The sequence below is a fragment of the Bufo bufo genome, chromosome 2, assembly GCF_905171765.1.
Source record: "Bufo bufo chromosome 2, aBufBuf1.1, whole genome shotgun sequence".
Classification (NCBI taxonomy): Eukaryota; Metazoa; Chordata; class Amphibia; order Anura; family Bufonidae; genus Bufo; species Bufo bufo.
The window spans coordinates 99,411,111-99,431,936 of NC_053390.1; the positions used below are offsets into that span (position 1 = coordinate 99,411,111).

At 43.2% G+C, this 20,826-nt stretch overlaps 1 protein-coding gene across 1 annotated transcript in view; it reads right to left on the reverse strand.

The window, feature by feature from the left end:
* Window positions 1-1,144: 1,144 nt before the first annotated feature.
* LOC120990718 (interleukin-6 receptor subunit beta-like) overlaps window positions 1,145-20,826 on the reverse strand; it is a 93,179-nt gene continuing 73,497 nt past the window's right edge. The window contains exons 13-16 of the mRNA XM_040419626.1: window positions 9,980-10,126; window positions 7,248-7,344; window positions 4,186-4,267; window positions 1,145-1,411 (exon numbers count right to left, since the gene is read on the reverse strand). Coding sequence (XP_040275560.1) covers window positions 1,145-1,411; window positions 4,186-4,267; window positions 7,248-7,344; window positions 9,980-10,126 — 593 coding nt within the window. The remainder of the gene's footprint in view (window positions 1,412-4,185; window positions 4,268-7,247; window positions 7,345-9,979; window positions 10,127-20,826) is intronic.

Below are 20,826 nucleotides of genomic sequence, written 5' to 3' on the forward strand. Positions count from 1 at the left end.
CCGCCCATTAGTGACATCACCAGGCTCACTGCCAAGCGTAAGCCTCCGCCTAGCTTTCCCCATGGAGAGCCTGGTACGTCACCAGATCTCCAAAAAATGCCTTTGCCCTGCGCAATTCAGGGCATCGTGTTAGGGGGGGGGGCGGAGGGATTGAAGATGGGGATATGTCTGGGTTCAGATCTGAACCCGGAAAACCCCTTTAACTTTATACCACATATTAGTTGGCTTATATTTTTATTCTAGCACAAATTCCCCCATGAAACTGCACCTCCACAATCTATGAGGCACAGTTTATACCAGTAATTTTTTTTGGCTTGTTTTATAAATGTGTCTAAAAGAATATCCACCAATATTTGCTGCAACCACAATAGTAAATATGAGCTGAAGTCTTTATGGCTTTTTTGTGGTAATGCAAAAAAAATATACCATGAAAAAACTTTAAAGTAACATCTGGACACACACACTTACACAAAAAAAAAAGCGGATTAAAAAAGCACCATGAAAAATGCTAAACCACCCTTTGATAAGGGGGTTTGGGGAGAGATGACATGAAGAAACGTTCCCCCTGAGGTCACTTGAGGCAAGTTTACAAGGCACACAATGAACTGCGGCCAGAACATATTGTGAGGATGCTGTACCTGCCTACAACAGTGTATTTAGGAGAAAGGGTTCCACGAGATGGGGGAAAGATATGAGTTTCCTCACAGTAGAAAGATTGAGAACTGCAATTAAGATTAGTAAATGATGTGGTTCTGCTATGGAAAAATAGTTTGTCTTTCATTTAAAGTGTAATTATCATTTTATAAAACTTGACTAAAATTTTGATCAGTGGTGGTTGGTGAAACCTCACTAATCTCCTCACAGAACAGAGTGAGCTTGGGCTCATAGTCTATAAAACTGTCCACTGCTTGCTCAACTCTCCTCAGGAAGCTGAACAGAGCTAATCAGAAACTAGGGAGGACAGTGCTCAGCCCCTTTGTTTTTTCAGTCGTGGGGATCTCTGCAAACTCCTACCAATCAAAATTTCGGGCATGTCAACTTTTTTTTTTTTTAAATGACAAGTCCACTTTGACTGTAAAGCAGTGAAGGACATAATTTTTATCCATCAGAATACCCTGTATCCAGGTACGAGATCCAAGATGTGCTACTTCTGTACTGCGGGAGGCTGTTGGCGTACGTAGTTAGCAGTTTCGGGCATCCTTTGGAATACTTTGAGGACTGGCATGATGTTGGTGTACTGTTGTACGCCTCCTGCATGGGCTTGAGATCTCTGAAGGTTAGAGTTCTTCTGTGAGATACCGTTGTCCGTTCCCTCTGTCAGAATAGATTCTGTCTGTGGAGTCACCTCCACACCAGGCTGGTCAATACAAGATTCTTCTTCATCAGATGGTGATGACTGGATGAGCAAATTCTGGAAAGTAAGTGCAAAGGACAAGCGAAAGAGTTTCTACCAGTTCAGATCACTTGATCGTACTAGTACTCAAGTACTATAGGGAAGATTTATCATCTCCCTGCACTTTATTTTTTTTGTTTTGTTTTGTTTTTTACTAAAAAGGTTGCAAACCTAGTTTTTGAGACTTTTTAAACACCCCTTGAGATAAACCTTGTAACAAGTGGTGTTTCTGCACCTCTCTTGCCACTTTCTGAAAAAGGAGTGTGGTAAGGACGGGGCCGGCAGGTCTGCCACTTTTATCTTCATTTGCTCCAGTTTTCAGGTGCAAATGAAGATAAATCTATGGCAGCTCCACATTGCTGTACATTTTATTCTGGCACATGGACAGCTGAAGGATGCGCCTAATTTATGACAAGGCCTGAATCTTAAATAGTGTTCTCATCAATTAGTCGCAGCCTCCAGCAGCGCAGAAGTTTTCAAAGACCCGCCTATGGCTACTTTCACACAAGTGAGTATTCCGGCTCCGAAATACGCTCTGATTTTGGATAATACACTATCAAGATTGTGATCAGTATTGCTTCAGTAATTCATCCGGATTTACATGCGTAATCCTTTTTTTCTGCATTTTTAATGCACTCCCATGGACAATAATGGGCATATTTGGAATCAAATACACACAAAACTACACTGCTCAAAAAAATAAAGGGAACACAAAAATAACACATCCTAGATCTGAGTTAATTAAATATTCTTCTGAAATACTTTGTTCTTTACATAGTTGAATGTGCTGACAACAAAATCACACAAAAATAAAAAAATGGGAATCAAATTTTTCAACCCATGGAGGTCTGGATTTGGAGTCACACTCAAAATTAAAGTGGAAAAACACACTACAGGCTGATCCAACTTTGATGTAATGTCCTTAAAACAAGTCAAAATGAGGCTCAGTAGTGTGTGTGGCCTCCACGTGCCTGTATGACCTCCCTACAACGCCTGTGCATGCTCCTGATGAGGTGGCGGACGGTCTCCTGAGGGATCTCCTCCCAGACCTGGACTAAAGCATCTGCCAACTCCTGGACAGTCTGTGGTGCAACGTGACGTTGGTGGATAGAGCGAGACATGATGTCCCAGATGTGCTCAATTGGATTCAGGTCTGGGGAACGGGCGGGCCAGTCCATAGCATCAATGCCTTCGTCTTGCAGGAACTGCTGACACTCTCCAGCCACATGAGGTCTAGCATTGTCTTGCATTAGGAGGAACCCAGGGCCAACCGCACCAGCATATGGTCTCACCAGGGGTCTGAGGATCTCATCTTGGTACCTAATGGCAGTCAGGCTACCTCTGGCGAGCACATGGAGGGCTGTGCGGCCCTCCAAAGAAATTCCACCCCACACCATTACTGACCCAATGCCAAACCGGTCATGCTGGAGGATGTTGCAGGCAGCAGAACGTTCTCCACGGTGTCTCCAGACTCTGTCATGTCTGTCACATGTGCTTAGTGTGAACCTGCTTTCATCTGTGAAGAGCACAGGGCGCCAGTGGCGAATTTGCCAATCTTGGTGTTCTCTGGCAAATGCCAAACGTCCTGCACGGTGTTGGGCTGTAAGCACAACCCCCACCTGTGGACGTCGGGCCCTCATATCACCCTCATGGAGTCTGTTTCTGACCGTTTGAGCAGACACATGCACATTTGTGGCCTGCTGGAGGTCATTTTGCAGGGCTCTGGCAGTGCTCCTCCTGTTCCTCCTTGCACAAAGGCGGATGTAGCGGTCCTGCTGCTGGGTTGTTGCCCTCCTACGGCCTCCGCCACGTCTCCTGATGTACTGGCCTGTCTCCTGGTAGCGCCTCCATGCTCTGGACACTACGCTGACAGACACAGCAAACCTTCTTGCCACAGCTCGCATTGATGTGCCATCCTGGATAAGCTGCACTACCTGAGCCACTTGTGTGGGTTGTAGACTCCGTCTCATGCTACCACTAGAGTGAAAGCACCGCCAGCATTCAAAAGTGACCAAAACATCAGCCAGGAAGCATAGGAACTGAGAAGTGGTCTGTGGTTACCACCTGCAGAACCACTCCTTTATTGGGGGTGTCTTGCTAATTGCCTATAATTTCCACCTGTTGTCTATCCCATTTGCACAACAGCATGTGAAATTGATTGTCACTCAGTGTTGCTTCCTAAGTGGACAGTTTGATTTCACAGAAGTGTGATTGACTTGGAGTTACATTGTGTTGTTTAAGTGTTCACTTTATTTTTTTGAGCAGTGTACATGCTGTGTATTTCAAATGCTTATGGAAATATATGCCCATGTGAATAGAACTATTTATTAAAGGGTTTGTCCAGGCTAGGTCATCAATATAAGATCGGCGCCGGCCCCACACCCGGCACCCCTGCCAATCAGCTGTTTGAGTACACGGCGTGCGCAGTACCATCTCTTTTCTCTCTTCCTGTCCACCGCTGATGGCAAAGCTGATCAGTGGTGGTGTCGGACCCCACCTATCTGATATTGATGACCTATCCTGAGGAAATCAGCGGCAGACGTAGGTACATTATGGTCTCATAGCGGCCTAGGGATGCCCTATTAACTGCTCTGTATTACAGATAGGTTATATGGAGCTGTAATACAACCATGGCATGTGCCATAAATGTGCCCCTTCTCTCTTATATAGAGTGACACTGTTGTGTCAGATGTATCTCAATGATATAGAAGTGAGAAGTGAAATATATATTATATATATATATATATATATATATATATATATATATATATATATATATATATATATATTACCTTTGTGCCAGCCGCCTCCCTGATCTTGACAATGTGGCTATGTTTTGGATTAGGAATTTCTGGAAAATACCAGCTCTTTGCTCTGTGTAAAGATAAACCATAATTATGACAATATATCATTAGGAAGGAAAATGCAGATTATATATTTTTTTTTTTTACAGCAATTCTAGTGTTTTTATCAACTTAACATGACTTTGTTACTACATTGTATTTGTATGCTACACTGACTGTTTCTTCCTGAACCACAGGGACACATAGTAGTGCCTGTATGACACATAGTAGACATGTAGGAGTGCATGTACTGTATGTGTCCAAACTATGACACTGTGTAGTTACTCTTTGGGTTTTGCTCATCCACTTGATGGGAGTGTGTCACCAGGAAATCTACTATTGAACCAGTTTTCATACTGGCCACTAGTCCTAAAATATGTTAAGACTTCCTGTCTTTTGAGAGCAGCTTTATGTGCCATAGACACAATTGAAAGGAGGGGATTCCATTTACTTCTATGTGAGAATTTGCTAGGCGTGCTCTGTGACCAGTGCAGAGATCAGGAGGGAGTAGATAAGCTGTGATATCACCTATTGCAGGCATGGCCAACCTGCGGCTCTCCAGCTGTTGTAAAGCTACAATTCCCACCATCCCCTGCTGTAGGCTGATAGCTGTTGGCAGTCTTGGCATGCTGGGAGTTGTAGTTTTGCAACATCTGGAGAGCCTCAGGTTGGCCATCCCTGACCTATTGTAACTGGTGGGTCCTATCCTATCTATACAGAGGTGTTAAGGTGGATTTAGATGGAACGATTCTGCAGCCAATTGTCAGAAAGGAAGCGTTCCTTCCCGACAGACCGCTGTATTTATATGCAGCGATCTCCTTCACTGTATGAGGATGAAGGATCGCTATTGCCATCCCTTATCCTTAAATAGATTCATGGTTTCTGAGCAGCAGATTGCTGTTTAGACCACACGATCTGCTGCCCAGAAACTATGATCGGTGGTGCCTGCATGAACGACAGGATCTGATTGGCATCACATTTACATGGGCAGATTGTCTGGAACACCCGTTCGCAGGAACGGTCGGTTGGTCACGAAAATCTGCTCCATTCTCGGGTCGTCTAAATGCATTGTAGTCTGCCTGTGATGCTGAAAAGTTACCTGTTTAGAACAGGAAGTATGGCCTATTATTAGAGCTAGTGGCCAGTGTGAAAATTGCAGGGTTATATACATTGTTTTAAAATATAGATAGCTGACATGAAAAAAATGTAAAAAAATAAATAAAAAATGTTTAACATAAAAATATGACTTTTAATGTGGGGATGGTGAGGGGTGATTAGAATTTTAGTTTTTTTTAAATTATTATTATCCCTAAGGCCTCATGCACACGACTGTTGTGTTCTGTTCCGCAAAATGGGGTTCCGTTGTTCTGTGATCCGTTTCCGTTTCCGTGTGTCTTCCTTGATTTTTGGAGGACCACCAGACATAAAGGAAAGTAAAAAAAAAGTCTAAGTCAAGTTTGCCATGCAAATGATAGGAAAAAAACGGACGCGGATGACAATCTTGTGTGCCTCCGTGTTTTATCACGGTCCCATTGACTTGAATGGGTCCGCAAACCATTTTTCGTGAAAAAAATAGGACAGGTTATATTTTTTTGACGGACTGGAACCATGGATCACGGACGCGGATGACAAACGGTGCATTAGCCGAGTTTTCAACGGACCCATTGAAAGTCAATGGGTCCGCAGAAAATCACGAAAAACGGAACAGCGGACACGGAATAAAACAGCAGTCGTGTGCATGAGGCCTAAGGGACAAACATACGGTTGTCTGATCGCTGCTCCCATAGATTGGATTCTGTAACAATTTCCATTAGAAATCAGAGGCATGTAGAGATACAGTAGAGGCCTCTACAATGAAACCATAATAAGGGTACATTCACACTACCGTTTTTCTTTTCCGGCACTGAGTTCCGTCCTAGGGGCTGATCAGTTTCATCCCCATGCATTCTGAATGGAGAGAAATCCGTTCAGGATGCATCAGGATGTCTTCAGTTCAGTCACTGAATGGCGGTTTGGACGGAGGAAATACCGCAGCATGCTACGGTATTCTCTCCGTCCAAAACTCCGGATCAGTTGCCGGAATGCCAACTCCGGCATTAGTTTACATTGAAATGTATTAGTGCCGGATCCGGCATTAAAAATACCGGAATGCCGGATCCGTCCTTCCGGTAAAAACGTGAAAAAAAATAGAAACGGATCAGTTTGTCCGTTTGACAAACGGAGAGACGGATCCGTTCTTGCAATGCATTTGGGAGACGGGTCCGCATCCGGATCCATCTACAAATGCTGTCCGTTTGCATGGAGATTACCTGATCCGGCAGGCAGTTCCGGTGACAGAACTGCTTGCTGGATCACTCTGCCGCAAGTGTGAAAGTCACTCCGGTCATCAGATGGTCCATCACATGATCCATCACCATGGTAAAAGATCATGTGACGGATCATGTGATGACCGGAGTGACATCACCACAGGTCCTTTTCCTGCACACAGCAAAAAAGAAGACAGCAGAGAAGCCGGGCTGCGCGAGCAAGTGGATTAAGGTGAGTTAAAATATATATATATTTTTTTTAACCCCTCCAGCCCTATTGTACTATGCATTCTGTATTAAGAATGTATTATTTTCCCTTATAACCATGTTATAAGGGAAAATAATAATGATCGGGTCCCCATCCCGATCGTCACCTAGCAACCGTGCGTGAAAATCGCACCGCATCCGCACTTGCTTGCGGATGCTTGCGATTTTCACGCAACCCCATTCATTTCTATGGGGCCTGCATTACTTGAAAAACGCACAAAGAGGAGCATGCTGCGATTTTCACGCAACGCACAAGTGATGCGTGAAAATCACCGCTCGTGTGCACAGCCCCATAGAAATGAATGGGTCAGGATTCAGTGCGGGTGCAATGCGTTCAACTCACGCATCGCATCCGCGCGGAATACTCACCCGTGTGAAAGGGGCTAAGGCTGCTTAAGTCCTAAGCTTTAGGTGATATTGAATCCATGACATACTTACCTGTGAACGGTATAGGCACAGCCTCTGACTAGTATGACAGCACTGATGATTAGTCCAACACATGTTACTATTATAATGATTCGGAATTCAGCTTCATCTGTTCAAGGAAGGAGAAAATAGAAGTGAATAGAAACCACTTGGTCTTTCTAGTGGTCCAATTTATTGGTATGAATGGGTACAATTTTGGCCACTTTTACTCAGTTAATATTGATAGATTTAAAGTCATTTTGATTCTAAAAATCAAAAGATTGCAAAGGAAACTGTCCAGAGCATACTAATACATAAGCTACTTTACATTCAGTCATATCTAGCCTATAAATTGACCTAATGTCTATTGAAACCCATGTAAGGAGAGAAGCTAGCTACTTCCTTCCACTCCTTGCACACTGGTGTCAGTATTGAGTTACATCTCCCAGCATTGTGTTTTTAATGTGTTCTATTAGTATAAGAGTGATTTTAGTGTTGTGGACAATTAAAAGAGCCCCATGAGCCCTAATATGGCTGACAGAGGCAGGTCACAGACTTCTTCCTGGGCTAGACTCAAGACGTCCAATGGCTGAGCTCAGGCTACATTCACACCAGCGTTTCTAAAATCCTACAGGCTGTTCTGGCAGAAGAACAGCCTGCTGGAGTTCTCCATATCCGGCATAGCCAGATAATGCCGGGAAACACCAAATTCCTATTGAGTACATTGGGATCCAACCACTTTCCGGCACAATGCCGGGTTTCAGATGGACAAAAAGTTGTGCATGCAGGACTTGTTATACGGCTTTCCATTTTAGCAATCCGTTCAAATGTTATTAAAATAAAAAATAAAAGAATTGCCAAAACGGAAAGCAAAATGGAACACTTTAAAGCCATTTCATTTTGATCCGTCCTCATTGAGTTTAATGGGAAAAAAGGAAGGAAGGCAGCATTCAGTCAGGTTTCCGTTATTTGGCATGGAAAAAGACAGGACTTTTTTATGTCCAAAATAACAGAAACCTGACGGAATGACGCTTTTTTTTTTTTTTTTTTTTTAACTCTAGGAGGACGGATTAAAACGGAATGCCCTTAAAGTGTTCCATTTTGCTTTCCATTTTAGCAATTCCATTATTTTACATTTTAATCATATTTGAGCGGATTACTACTCCGGAAAGTGAAACACTAACGTGAATTCCCCCTAGCCTTATATGACAAAGACAGAAGGAACATTCATTTTCATTTCTCACTGGAGGTATGGTTAAGGCCTCCTGCCCACGACCGTTTTTTCCCCCCGTTTACTGGCCGTTTTTTGCATTTTGTATACAGAACCATTCATTTCAATGGTTCCGCAAAAAACCCAGAATGTACTTCGTATGCATTCCGTTTCCGTATTTCCGTTTTTCCGTTCCGTTTTGAGATAGAACATGTCCTATTATTGCCCGCAAATCACATTCTGTGGCTCCATTCAAGTCAATGGGTCCGCAAAAAAACGGAACACATACGGAAATGCATCCGTTTCCGTTCCGTTTTTTGCGGAACCATCTATTGAAAATGTTTTGCCCAACCCAATTTTTTCTATGCAATTACTGTATGCTGTATATGCCATACGGAAAAACGGAACGGAAAAACGGAGCAGAAACGGAAACACAACAGAAACAAAAAACAGAACAACGGATCCGTGAAAAACGGACCACAAAACACTGAAAAAGCCATACGGTCGTGTGCAGGAGGCCTAAGTGAAATGCTGAAATATTGTATAGAGAAGTAAAATGACATGATGCGACATTTGTGCGACTTTAGTCACGCAACCGCTGACAGTCTTGCTCTGCCCTATAATTAATTATACATATATCATGCTAATATTGCATTGAAATGTTGAACTCCTGTGAAAGTGCAGCTCAATGCATTCATATGTGTGTATCCATCGTGTAAGGGTATGACCACACGGTGAAGTCGTGACACTACTTTGCTGCATTCGACTTTGGCTCTAATTAAAATAATATAGACTGCACTGTTCAGTGGGTCTGTATTAATGGCATTGAAGGTGCCACGTGGCCATTAACAATACAGACCCACTGAACAGTGTGGTTTTCATTAGTTTAATTAGAGCCCGCCGCATCACAACCGCGACATGACTGCACAGCGTGGTCGTACCGTAACTTAGGCCTCCTGCACACGGCCGTTTTTTTTCCCCGTTTACTGGCCGTTTTTTGCGTTCCGGATACGGTCCGTATACGGAACCATTCATTTCAATGGTTCCGCAAAAAAACCGGAATGTACTCCGTATGCATTCCGTTTCCGTATTTCCGTTTTTCTGTTCCGTTTTAACATAGAACATGTCCTATTATTGCACGCAAATCACGTTCCGTAGCTCCATTCAAGTCAATGGGTCCGCAAAAAAAATTGAACACATAGGGAAATGCATCCGTATGTCTTCCGTTTCCGTTCCGTTTTTTGCTGAACCATCTATTGAAAATTTTATGCCCAGCCCAATTTTATCTATGTAATTACTGTATACTGTATATGCCATACGGAAAAACGGAACGGAAAAACGGAACAAAAACAGAAACAAAAGCGGAACAATGGATCCGTGAAAAAACACTGAAAAATCCATACGGTCGTGTGCAATAGGCCTTAACTTGCTGCTCAGTAGAATCCCATAAACCTCACAGCCCAAAAGGACAAATTTTATTGAATGTTAAGATTAAATTAATATAAATACAAATGACAAACTTCTGTGATCCGAAGTGAATGAAGGCTGCTCGTACCGTAGCTGAGAGTATGGATCTCCTGAGGAATACTGGGCGCTCCTGCACCCGTCACGGTCACTCCTGACACCGTTACTTCATAGGTGTGACTGCCTGTGAGCCCCTTAATCTGGTAGCGTCTTTGACTCGAGACATTTAGAAAAATATCTAAAAAGTAAACATCCAAATATAATCGTGATTTACTGGTAACTAAAATATGGTTGAACAGTGCAAAAAAGTACAAGAGAAAAGAACTCCAGTGAAAACTCAACCTTTTAACCATAAAAAATATAGTATATTATCTTGATGCTCTCCAAAAGAGGCAAATAATATAAACTATTGTAATTTCATACCCTTTAATGGCTAAGGCTACTTTCACACTAGTGTTTTGGCTTTCCGTTTGTGAGATCCGTTCAGGGCTCTCACAAGCGGTCCAAAACGGATCAGTTTTGCCCTAAGGCTGGGTTCACACTTGAGCGTTTTACAGCGCGTTCAAACGCGCTGTAAAACGCTCAACACATGAAAACCAATGCTTCCCTATGGCCCTGGTTCTCACTTGAGCGTTTTACAGCGCTGAAAAACGCGCTGTAAAACGCCCTACGCTCAAACAAGTACTTGAGCTTCTTTGGGGCGTTTTGACGCGCGTTTGTGGCCATAGGACATTGCAGTCAATCACACAAACGCGCGTCAAACGCGCGTTTACTATTGCAAAAAACGCTCGTCAAAAACGCGCGTCAAAAACGCGCGTTAAACGCGCATATCAAAGACGCTCAGGTCTGAACCCAGCCTAATGCATTCTGAATGGAAAAGGATCCACTCAGAATGCATCAGTTTGCCTCCGTTCCGTCTCCATTCCGCTCTGGAGGCGGACACCAAAACGCTGCCTGCAGTGTTTTTCTGTCCGCCATGTGGTGCGGAGCAAGACGGATCTGTCCTGGCACACAATGTAAGTCAATGGGGACGGATCTGTTTTCTCTGACACAATAGAAAATGGATCCGCCCCCCATTGACTTTCAATGGTGTTCAAGACGGATCCGTTTTGGCTATAGAAGACATAGTGCAACCGGATCCGTTCATGACGGATGCATGCGGTTGTATTATTGTAACGGAAGCATTTTTGCAAATCCATAACGGACCCGCAAAAAACACTAATGTGAAAGTAGCCTAACTAAAATACATGATGTTATAAGGCAAGCTTTCGAGACTCTGAGGTCCCTTCCTCAGGCCAGGAATGAAAAAATCTCTAAAGAAACAGATATACACAGGAAAGAACAGAAAGGTATCAAATGACAATATTTTATATTGTTTCTCTTTTGGAAAGCATCAAGACTTTTCACTACTGGCTAACACGGTACCAAACCTTTTTTTTTTGTATATTATGAAATCGCTGGTTCTGGGTGAGCTAAGATGGATAAGGTATATGTAAAGTGGTAAGTTACAGATGTGCCTGCACTTAACCACTACAGGACCGCCGTACGCAGGATTGCGTCTTTGCGGCGGCCCTGTTATTCAGAGTGGACGCGCCGGCGCATCATCTCGCGAGACTGCAGGTAATCGAGTGGATCTGCAGCCTGCCAGCGGCGATCATTCGCTGGCAGGCTGTAGATCCGATTTTTTTAACCCCTTAAAGGTATATTAGACGCTGTTTTGATAACAGCGTCTAATATACCTGCTACCTGGTCCTCTGGTGGTCCCTTTTGCTTGGATCGACCACCAGAGGACACAGGCAGCTCTGTAATAAGTAGCACAAAGCACCACACTACACTACACACCCCCTGCCACTTATTAACCCCTTATTAACCCCTGATCACCCCATATAGACTCCCTGATCACCCCCCTGTCACTGATCACCCCCCTGTAAGGCTCCATTCAGACGTCCGTATGTGTTTTGCGGATCCGCGGATCCACAAAACACATACGGACGTCAGAATGGAGCCTGACAGGGGGGTGATCAATGACAGGGGGGTGATCACCCCATATTAGACTCCCTGATCACCCCCCTGTCATTGATCACCCCCCTGTAAGGCTCCATTCAGACGTCCGTATGTGTTTTGTGGATCCGCGGATCCGCAAAACACATACGGACGTCTGAATGGAGCCTTACAGGGGGGTGATCACCCCATATAGACTCCCTGATCACCCCCGTCAGGCTCAATTCAGAGACGTCCGTATGTGTTTTGCGGATCTGCGGGCCCACGGATACGCGGATCCACGGATCCGCAAAACACGTACGGACGTCTGAATGGAGCCTTACAAGGGGGGTGATCACCCCATATAGACTCCCTGATCACCCCCCTGTCATTGATCACCCCCCTGTAAGGCTCCATTCAGACGTCCGTATGTGTTTTGCGGATCCACGGATCCGCAAAACACGGACACCGCGGATCTGCAAAACACGGACACCGGCAATGTGCGGATCCGCACATTGCCAGAACTATATAGAAAATGCCTTTTCTTGTCCGCAATTGCGGACAAGAATAGGACATGTTCTATACGCTCTACAAAAAACGCAGTGTTCGCCCGATCAGGCCTGATCTTGTGCGCACACTTGCGTTCAGTCCGCCCCACCGCAGTGACAGAATATTTTTTTTCTGATCACTGCAAAAACACCGTAAAATCGCTGCGGCGCTATAAAAAGATCACTTTTGAGGCGCATGGCGAGTTCATAGTTTTTTTGTTTTTGTTTTTTCTTACAAAGTCTCATATTCTACTAACTTGTGACAAAAAATAAAATATCACATGAACTCACCATACCCCTCACGGAATCCAAATGCGTAAAATTTTTTAGACATTTATATTCCAGACTTCTTCTCACGCTTTAGGGCCCCTAAAATGCCAGGGCAGTATAAATACCCCACAAGTGACTCCATTTAGGAAAGAAGACACCCCAAGGTATTCGCTGAGGGGCATATTGAGTCCATGAAAGATTTAACTTTTTGTCACAAGTTAGCGGAAAGGGAGACTTTGTGAGAAAAAACAAAAAAAAAATCAATTTCCGCTAACTTGTGGCAAAAAAAAAAAAATTCTATGATCTCGCCATGCCCCTCACGGAATACATTGGGGTGTCTTCTTTCCAAAATGAGGTCACATGTGGGGTATTTATACTGCCCTGGCATTTTAGGGGCCCTAAAGCGTGAGAAGAAGTCTGGAATCCAAATGTCTAAAAATGCCCTCATAAAAGGAATTTGGGCCCCTTTGCGCACCTAGGCTGCAAAAAAGTGTCACACATGTGGTATCGCCGTACTCAGGAGAAGTTGGGCAATGTGTTTTGGGGTGTCATTTTACATATACCCATGCTGGGTGAGATAAATATATCGGTCAAATGCCAACTTTGTATAAAAAAATGGGAAAAGTTGTCTTTTAGAGAGATATTTCTTTCACCCAGCATGGGTATATGTAGAAAGACACCCCAAAACACATTGCCCAACTTCTCCTGAGTACGGCGATACCACATGTGTGACACTTTTTTGCAGCCTAGGTGGGCAAAGGGGCCCACATTCCAAAGAGCACCTTTAGGATTTCACAGGGCATTTTTTACACATTTTGATTTCAAATTACTACCCCACAAGTGACCCCATTTTGGAAAGAAGACACCCCAAGGTATTCCGTGAGGAGCATGGCGAGTTCCTTTTTTTAAAAAATTTTGTCACAAGTTAGCGGAAAATGATGATTTTTTTATTTTTATTTTTTTCTTACAATGTCTCATATTCCACTAACTTGTGACAAAAAATAAAAACTTCCATAAACTCACTATGCCCAGCGCTTGCATGGAGTGCCACCTTCTCTTCAAACAGCTGATTGGCGGGGGTGCCGGGTGTTGGATCCCCACCGATCAGATATTGATGACCTATACTCGCGATAGGTCATCAATATATTTTGCAGGAAAACCACTTTAATTGATTTGTTATGCAATTTGTCATGATACTAATTCAATACAATATTACACTATCCAGTAAAAAAATAAATAAAAACAATATACATATAATGTATCCTTTTTTTTTAACATCTGTCAGACTTTTTAATTTTTCAGAAATTAATTCCTGAATACATGGACTATTTTTCTCTGTTCAGTACCGCCACAGTCAGTGTCGACGTTCCTAGCAAGAAAGCAGTAGAGGATTGCAGTGCTGACCACTAATGTGTTATTTTTTCACAATTTTTTATTTTTCATATTTGTTTAACAGACCATGCCCCTTGGGATATGTACAGAGGCAAGGAAGTGATCACTATAGTCTGCAGGTGAGGACCAAATGTGGACCACAGATGGCTGCTGAAAATGTTGGTCAACCATAAATTGTGGTCAAGTTGTTGTTGGTGAAAGTGGTTTTGCAATAGGCACGTACAGAAAAGATACATAAATGCTAGTCGTTTGTGGGTAAGGCTGTGACAGGGCGCAACTGAGTGACTGTAGAATGTAGAGCTTCAGGCATTACCGATGGTGAGGTTCATTGTGTGACTGCTTGATGCTGTATGTGGTTTTTATCAAACTCATCTGAATTCTGAAACCAAAATAACTTTCATCTGGTGTCATTGTGCAACTAGAGGTTAAATGTTCACACAACAACAATAAAGTGACAAATATACACTAAAACCACGGATATAGGTGATAACATCATAGCATGTGTCAAGGGGTGGGATATATTAGGCAGCAAGTGAACAGTCAGTTCTTGAAGTTGATTATTAAAAACAGGAAAAATGGTCAAGCCTATGGATCTGAGTGACTTTGACAGATGTGATACAGTAGCTAGATAACTGGGTCAGAGCATCTAAAATGGCTAGTATTGTGGGGTATTTCTGGTATGTAGTGGTTAGTACCTCCCAAAAGTGGTCCAAGGAAAGACAACCAGTGAACTAGCATTAGAGTAATGAACACCAAAGGTCCGTTGATGAGCATGGAAGCGTGAAAGCTAGCTTGTCTCTCCATAAGAACAGCTGCTGTAGCACAGATAGCTGAAAAAAGGATATGCTGGCAGAAGGAGTTGGCACACACACAGTGCATCAGAGCATATGTGGCTACATAGCTGCAGACCGGTCACAGGGCACATCCTGTCCACTGCTGAATGCATGGGAGCATCAGGACTGGACCACAGAGAAATGGAAGAAGTTGGTCCCATCTAATGAATTACATTTTACATCATGTGGATGGCCAAGTGCTTTTGCACTGCCTACCCGGGGAAGAGGTGGCACTATGGGATGAAAACAAGCAAGTGGAGGCAGTGTGATGCTCTGGAGACTGTTGTCCTGGGAATCCCTGTATTTTCACATTCATGTGGTTGATACTTTGACATGTACCACCTACCTAAATGTTGTACAGACACAAGTACATCCCTGCATAGCAACGATGCTCCCTAATGACAGGGGTCTCTTCCACCAGAATGATGCTCCCTGACACACAGCAAAAATTATTTCTGAATAGTTTGAGGAACATGAAAAAGAGTTCAGGGTGTTTGCTTGGCCCCCAAATTCCCCAGATCTCAATCTGATGTACTGGAAAAACTAATCTGACAGAGGCACACCACCAATGAGGCGGGATGAGGCAATTGCCTCAGGCGGTGATACCTAATAAAAAGTGGGGGTCGGCAGCTGGGCAGTGAGCGCTTCCATTGTGATAGGCTTCTAGCCTTGTGCCTGCAGTCTATCGGAGGCAGGCACAAGCCTTGCGATTACATCATCACAGCGTGGCCTTAGTCGGGCAGCATATAGCTCACAACACAGACTGGAAGAGGTCTGTGTCCTGCGCTGCATCTTGACAGCCACATGAGGGTAAGTATTCGAGTTTGTTATTTTTCTTTAGCACCATGCTGTTGGGCCTTTATGGGGGGGCCATCATTATTACAGTCAGGTCCATAAATATTGGGACATTGACACAATTCTAACATTTTTGGCTCTATACACCACCACAATGGATTTGAAATGAAACAAACAAGATGTGCTTTAACTGCATACTGTCCGCTTTAATTTGAGGTTATTTACATCCAAATCAGGTGAACGGTGTAGTTATTACAACAGTTTGCATATGTGCCTCCCACTTGTTAAAGGACCAAAAGTAATGGGACAATTGGCTTCTCAGCTGGTCCATGGCAAGGTGTGTGATATTCCCTCATTATCCCAATTACAATGAGCAGATAAAAGGTCCAGAGTTCATTTCAAGTGTGCTATTTGCATTTGGAATCTGTTGCTGTCAACTCTCAAGATGAGATCCAAAGAGCTGTCCCTATCAGTGAAGCAAGCCATCATTAGGCTGAAAAAACAAAACAAACCCATCAGAGAGATAGCAAAAACATTAGGCCTGGCCAAAACAACTGTGTGGAACATTCTTAAAAAGAAGGAACGCACCGGTGAGCTCAGCAACACCAAAAGACCCAGAAGACCACGGAAAACAACTGTGGTGGATGACCGAAGAATTCTTTCCCTGGTGAAGAAAACACACTTTACAACAGTTGGCCAGATCAAGAACACTCTCCAGGAGGTAGGTGTATGTGTGTCAAAGTCAACAATCAAGAGAAGACTTCACCAGAGTGAATACAGATGGTTCACCACAAGATGGAAACCATTGGTGAGCCTCAAAAACAGGAAGGCCAGATTAGAGTTTGCCAAACGACATCTAAAAAAGCCTTCACAGTTCTGGAACAACATCCTATGGACAGATGAGACCAAGATCAACTTGTACCAGAGTGGTGGGAAGAGAAGAGTATGGAGAAGGAAAGGAACTGCTCATGATCCTAAGCATACCACCTCATCAGTGAACCTGGTGGTGGTAGTGTCATGGCGTGGGCATGTATGGCTGCCAATGGAACTGGTTCTCTTGTATTTATTGATGATGTGACTGCTGACAAAAGCGGGCAATATTATCTGCTGATATTCAGCAAAATGCTTCAGAACTCATTGGACGCCGCTTCACAATGCAGATGGACAATGACCCAAAGCATACTGCAAAAGCAACCAAAGGGAATGAAGTGGAATGTTATGCAATGGCCAAGTCAATCATGTGACCTGAATCCGATTGAGCATGCATTTCACTCACTGAAGACAAAACTGAAGGGAAAATGCCCCAAGAACAAGCAGGAACTGAAGACAGTTGCAGTAGAGGCCTGGCAGAGCATCACCAGGGATGAAACCCAGCGTCTGGTGATGTCTATGCGTTCCAGACTTCAGGCTGTAATTGACTGCAAAGGATTTGCAACCAAGTATTAAAAAGTGAAAGTTTGATGTATAATTATTATTATGTCCCATTACTTTTGGTCCCTTAACAAGTGGGAGGCACATATGCAAACTGTTGTAATTCCTACACCGTTCACCTGATTGGGATGTAAATACCCTCAAATTAAAGCTGACAGTCTGCAGTTAAAGCACATCTTGCTCGTTTCATTTCAAATCCATTATGGTGGTGTATAGAGCCAAACATTTTAGAATTGTGTCAATGTCCCAATATTTATGGACCTGACTGTATAACTGGGGGAACACTATGGGGACATTGTTTCTGCTGGGGCACTAACAGGGAACCTTTTTTGCAGTGTCACACATTTTTGGCTCTATACACCACCACAATGGATTTGAAATGAAACAAACAAGATGTGCTTTAACTGCATACTGTCCGCTTTAATTTGAGGTTATTTACATCCAAATCAGGTGAACGGTGTAGTTATTACAACAGTTTGCATATGTGCCTCCCACTTGTTAAAGGACCAAAAGTAATGGGACAATTGGCTTCTCAGCTGGTCCATGGCAAGGTGTGTGATATTCCCTCATTATCCCAATTACAATGAGCAGATAAAAGGTCCAGAGTTCATTTCAAGTGTGCTATTTGCATTTGGAATCTGTTGCTGTCAACTCTCAAGATGAGATCCAAAGAGCTGTCCCTATCAGTGAAGCAAGCCATCATTAGGCTGAAAAAACAAAACAAACCCATCAGAGAGATAGCAAAAACATTAGGCCTGGCCAAAACAACTGTGTGGAACATTCTTAAAAAGAAGGAACGCACCGGTGAGCTCAGCAACACCAAAAGACCCAGAAGACCACGGAAAACAACTGTGGTGGATGACCGAAGAATTCTTTCCCTGGTGAAGAAAACACACTTTACAACAGTTGGCCAGATCAAGAACACTCTCCAGGAGGTAGGTGTATGTGTGTCAAAGTCAACAATCAAGAGAAGACTTCACCAGAGTGAATACAGATGGTTCACCACAAGATGGAAACCATTGGTGAGCCTCAAAAACAGGAAGGCCAGATTAGAGTTTGCCAAACGACATCTAAAAAAGCCTTCACAGTTCTGGAACAACATCCTATGGACAGATGAGACCAAGATCAACTTGTACCAGAGTGGTGGGAAGAGAAGAGTATGGAGAAGGAAAGGAACTGCTCATGATCCTAAGCATACCACCTCATCAGTGAAGCATGGTGGTGGTAGTGTCATGGCGTGGGCATGTATGGCTGCCAATGGAACTGGTTCTCTTGTATTTATTGATGATGTGACTGCTGACAAAAGCGGGCAATATTATCTGCTGATATTCAGCAAAATGCTTCAGAACTCATTGGACGCCGCTTCACAATGCAGATGGACAATGACCCAAAGCATACTGCAAAAGCAACCAAAGGGAATGAAGTGGAATGTTATGCAATGGCCAAGTCAATCATGTGACCTGAATCCGATTGAGCATGCATTTCACTCACTGAAGACAAAACTGAAGGGAAAATGCCCCAAGAACAAGCAGGAACTGAAGACAGTTGCAGTAGAGGCCTGGCAGAGCATCACCAGGGATGAAACCCAGCGTCTGGTGATGTCTATGCGTTCCAGACTTCAGGCTGTAATTGACTGCAAAGGATTTGCAACCAAGTATTAAAAAGTGAAAGTTTGATGTATAATTATTATTATGTCCCATTACTTTTGGTCCCTTAACAAGTGGGAGGCACATATGCAAACTGTTGTAATTCCTACACCGTTCACCTGATTTGGATGTAAATACCCTCAAATTAAAGCTGACAGTCTGCAGTTAAAGCACATCTTGCTCGTTTCATTTCAAATCCATTATGGTGGTGTATAGAGCCAAACATTTTAGAATTGTGTCAATGTCCCAATATTTATGGACCTGACTGTATAACTGGGGGAACACTATGGGGACATTGTTTCTGCTGGGGCACTAACAGGGAACCTTTTTTGCAGTGTCACACATTTTAGGGAGGGCACTTTGGGGACATTGGTTCTACTGGGGGCAGTAAAACTGTATTTATTTAGTACTCACACACATAAGGCCTCACGCATGCAATCATATTTTTGGTCTGTGCCTGATCCATGTTTTTTTTTTGGGGATCATACACGGGCCTATTCATTTCTATGGGTCTGCAGAAAAAAAAAGACAGCACACGGAAATCATCTGCATTCTGCATTCATGTAGCCGGGCAGCAAATGATAGAACCTGTACTATTCTTGTCCATTTTGCAGACAAGAATAGGTATTTTTACAGTGGGTCCTGCGGAAATTAAGGATACATGGATCCACAATTTGCAGACCATAAAACTAATACGGTCATGTACAGGAGGCCTAAGGATCATTTATTCTATTGGCACCTATTATAAGAGACATTTTTTTCCACTGGCACACATTATAAGGGCGTATTTTGTGTACTAGAGCACATTATAAGGGGAATTATTACCGCTGGGTGTATTATGCTGGGCTTTTTTTACTACTGAGAGACTTTGGGGAACAAGATTACTAATATAGGCACTATGGGGACATTATTACTTCTGAGACGCAATGAGGGACATTAGTACTATTGGGGGCACTGTTAAGTGCAGTGAATCATTTATTTTTATTTTTTTATACTGTAGATTTTTATTAGCACATAGCGTGCAAATTTTCAATAATAAAGAAAGGAAGAAAAGGGAAAAACATGAAATGGTACGACATATCTCATACAGAGTCATTTGGCAGACCATCAAAATGGGAACATACACAATGAACATCGCGTGTAGTAGTACAGGTCCCATAATTACAGTCAGGTCCATAAATATTGGGACATTGACACAATTCTAAAATGTTTGGCTCTATACACCACCACAATGGATTTGAAATGAAACGAGCAAGATGTGCTTTAAATGCAAACTGTCAGCTTTAATTTGAGGGTATTTACATCCAAATCAGGTGAACGGTGTAGGAATTACAACAGTTTGCATATGTGCCTCCCACTTGTTAAGGGACCAAAAGTAATGGGACATAATAATAATTATACATCAAACTTTCACTTTTTAATACCTGGTTGCAAATCCTTTGCAGTCAATTACAGCCTGAAGTCTGGAACGCATAGACATCACCAGACGCTGGGTTTCATCCCTGGTGATGCTCTGCCAGGCCTCTACTGCAACTGTCTTCAGTTCCTGCTTGTTCTTGGGGCATTTTCCCTTCAGTTTTGTCTTCAGTGAGTGAAATGCATGCTCAATCGGATTCAGGTCACGTGATTGACTTGGCCATTGCATAACATTCCACTTCATTCCCTTTGGTTGCTTTTGCAGTATGCTTTGGGTCATTGTCCATCTGCATTGTGAAGTGCCGTCTAATGAGTTCTGAAGCATTTTGCTGAATATCAGCAGATAATATTGCCCGCTTTTGTCAGCAGTCACATCATCAATAAATACAAGAGAACCAGTTCCATTGGCAGCCATACATGCCCACGCCATGACACTACCACCACCATGCTTCACTGATGAGGTGGTATGCTTAGGATCATGAGCAGTACCTTTCCTTCTCCATACTCTTCTCTTCCCATCACTCTGGTACAAGTTGATCTTGGTCTCATCTGTCCATAGGATGTTGTTCCAGAACTGTGAAGGCTTTTTTAGATGTCGTTTGGCAAACTCTAATCTGGCCTTCCTGT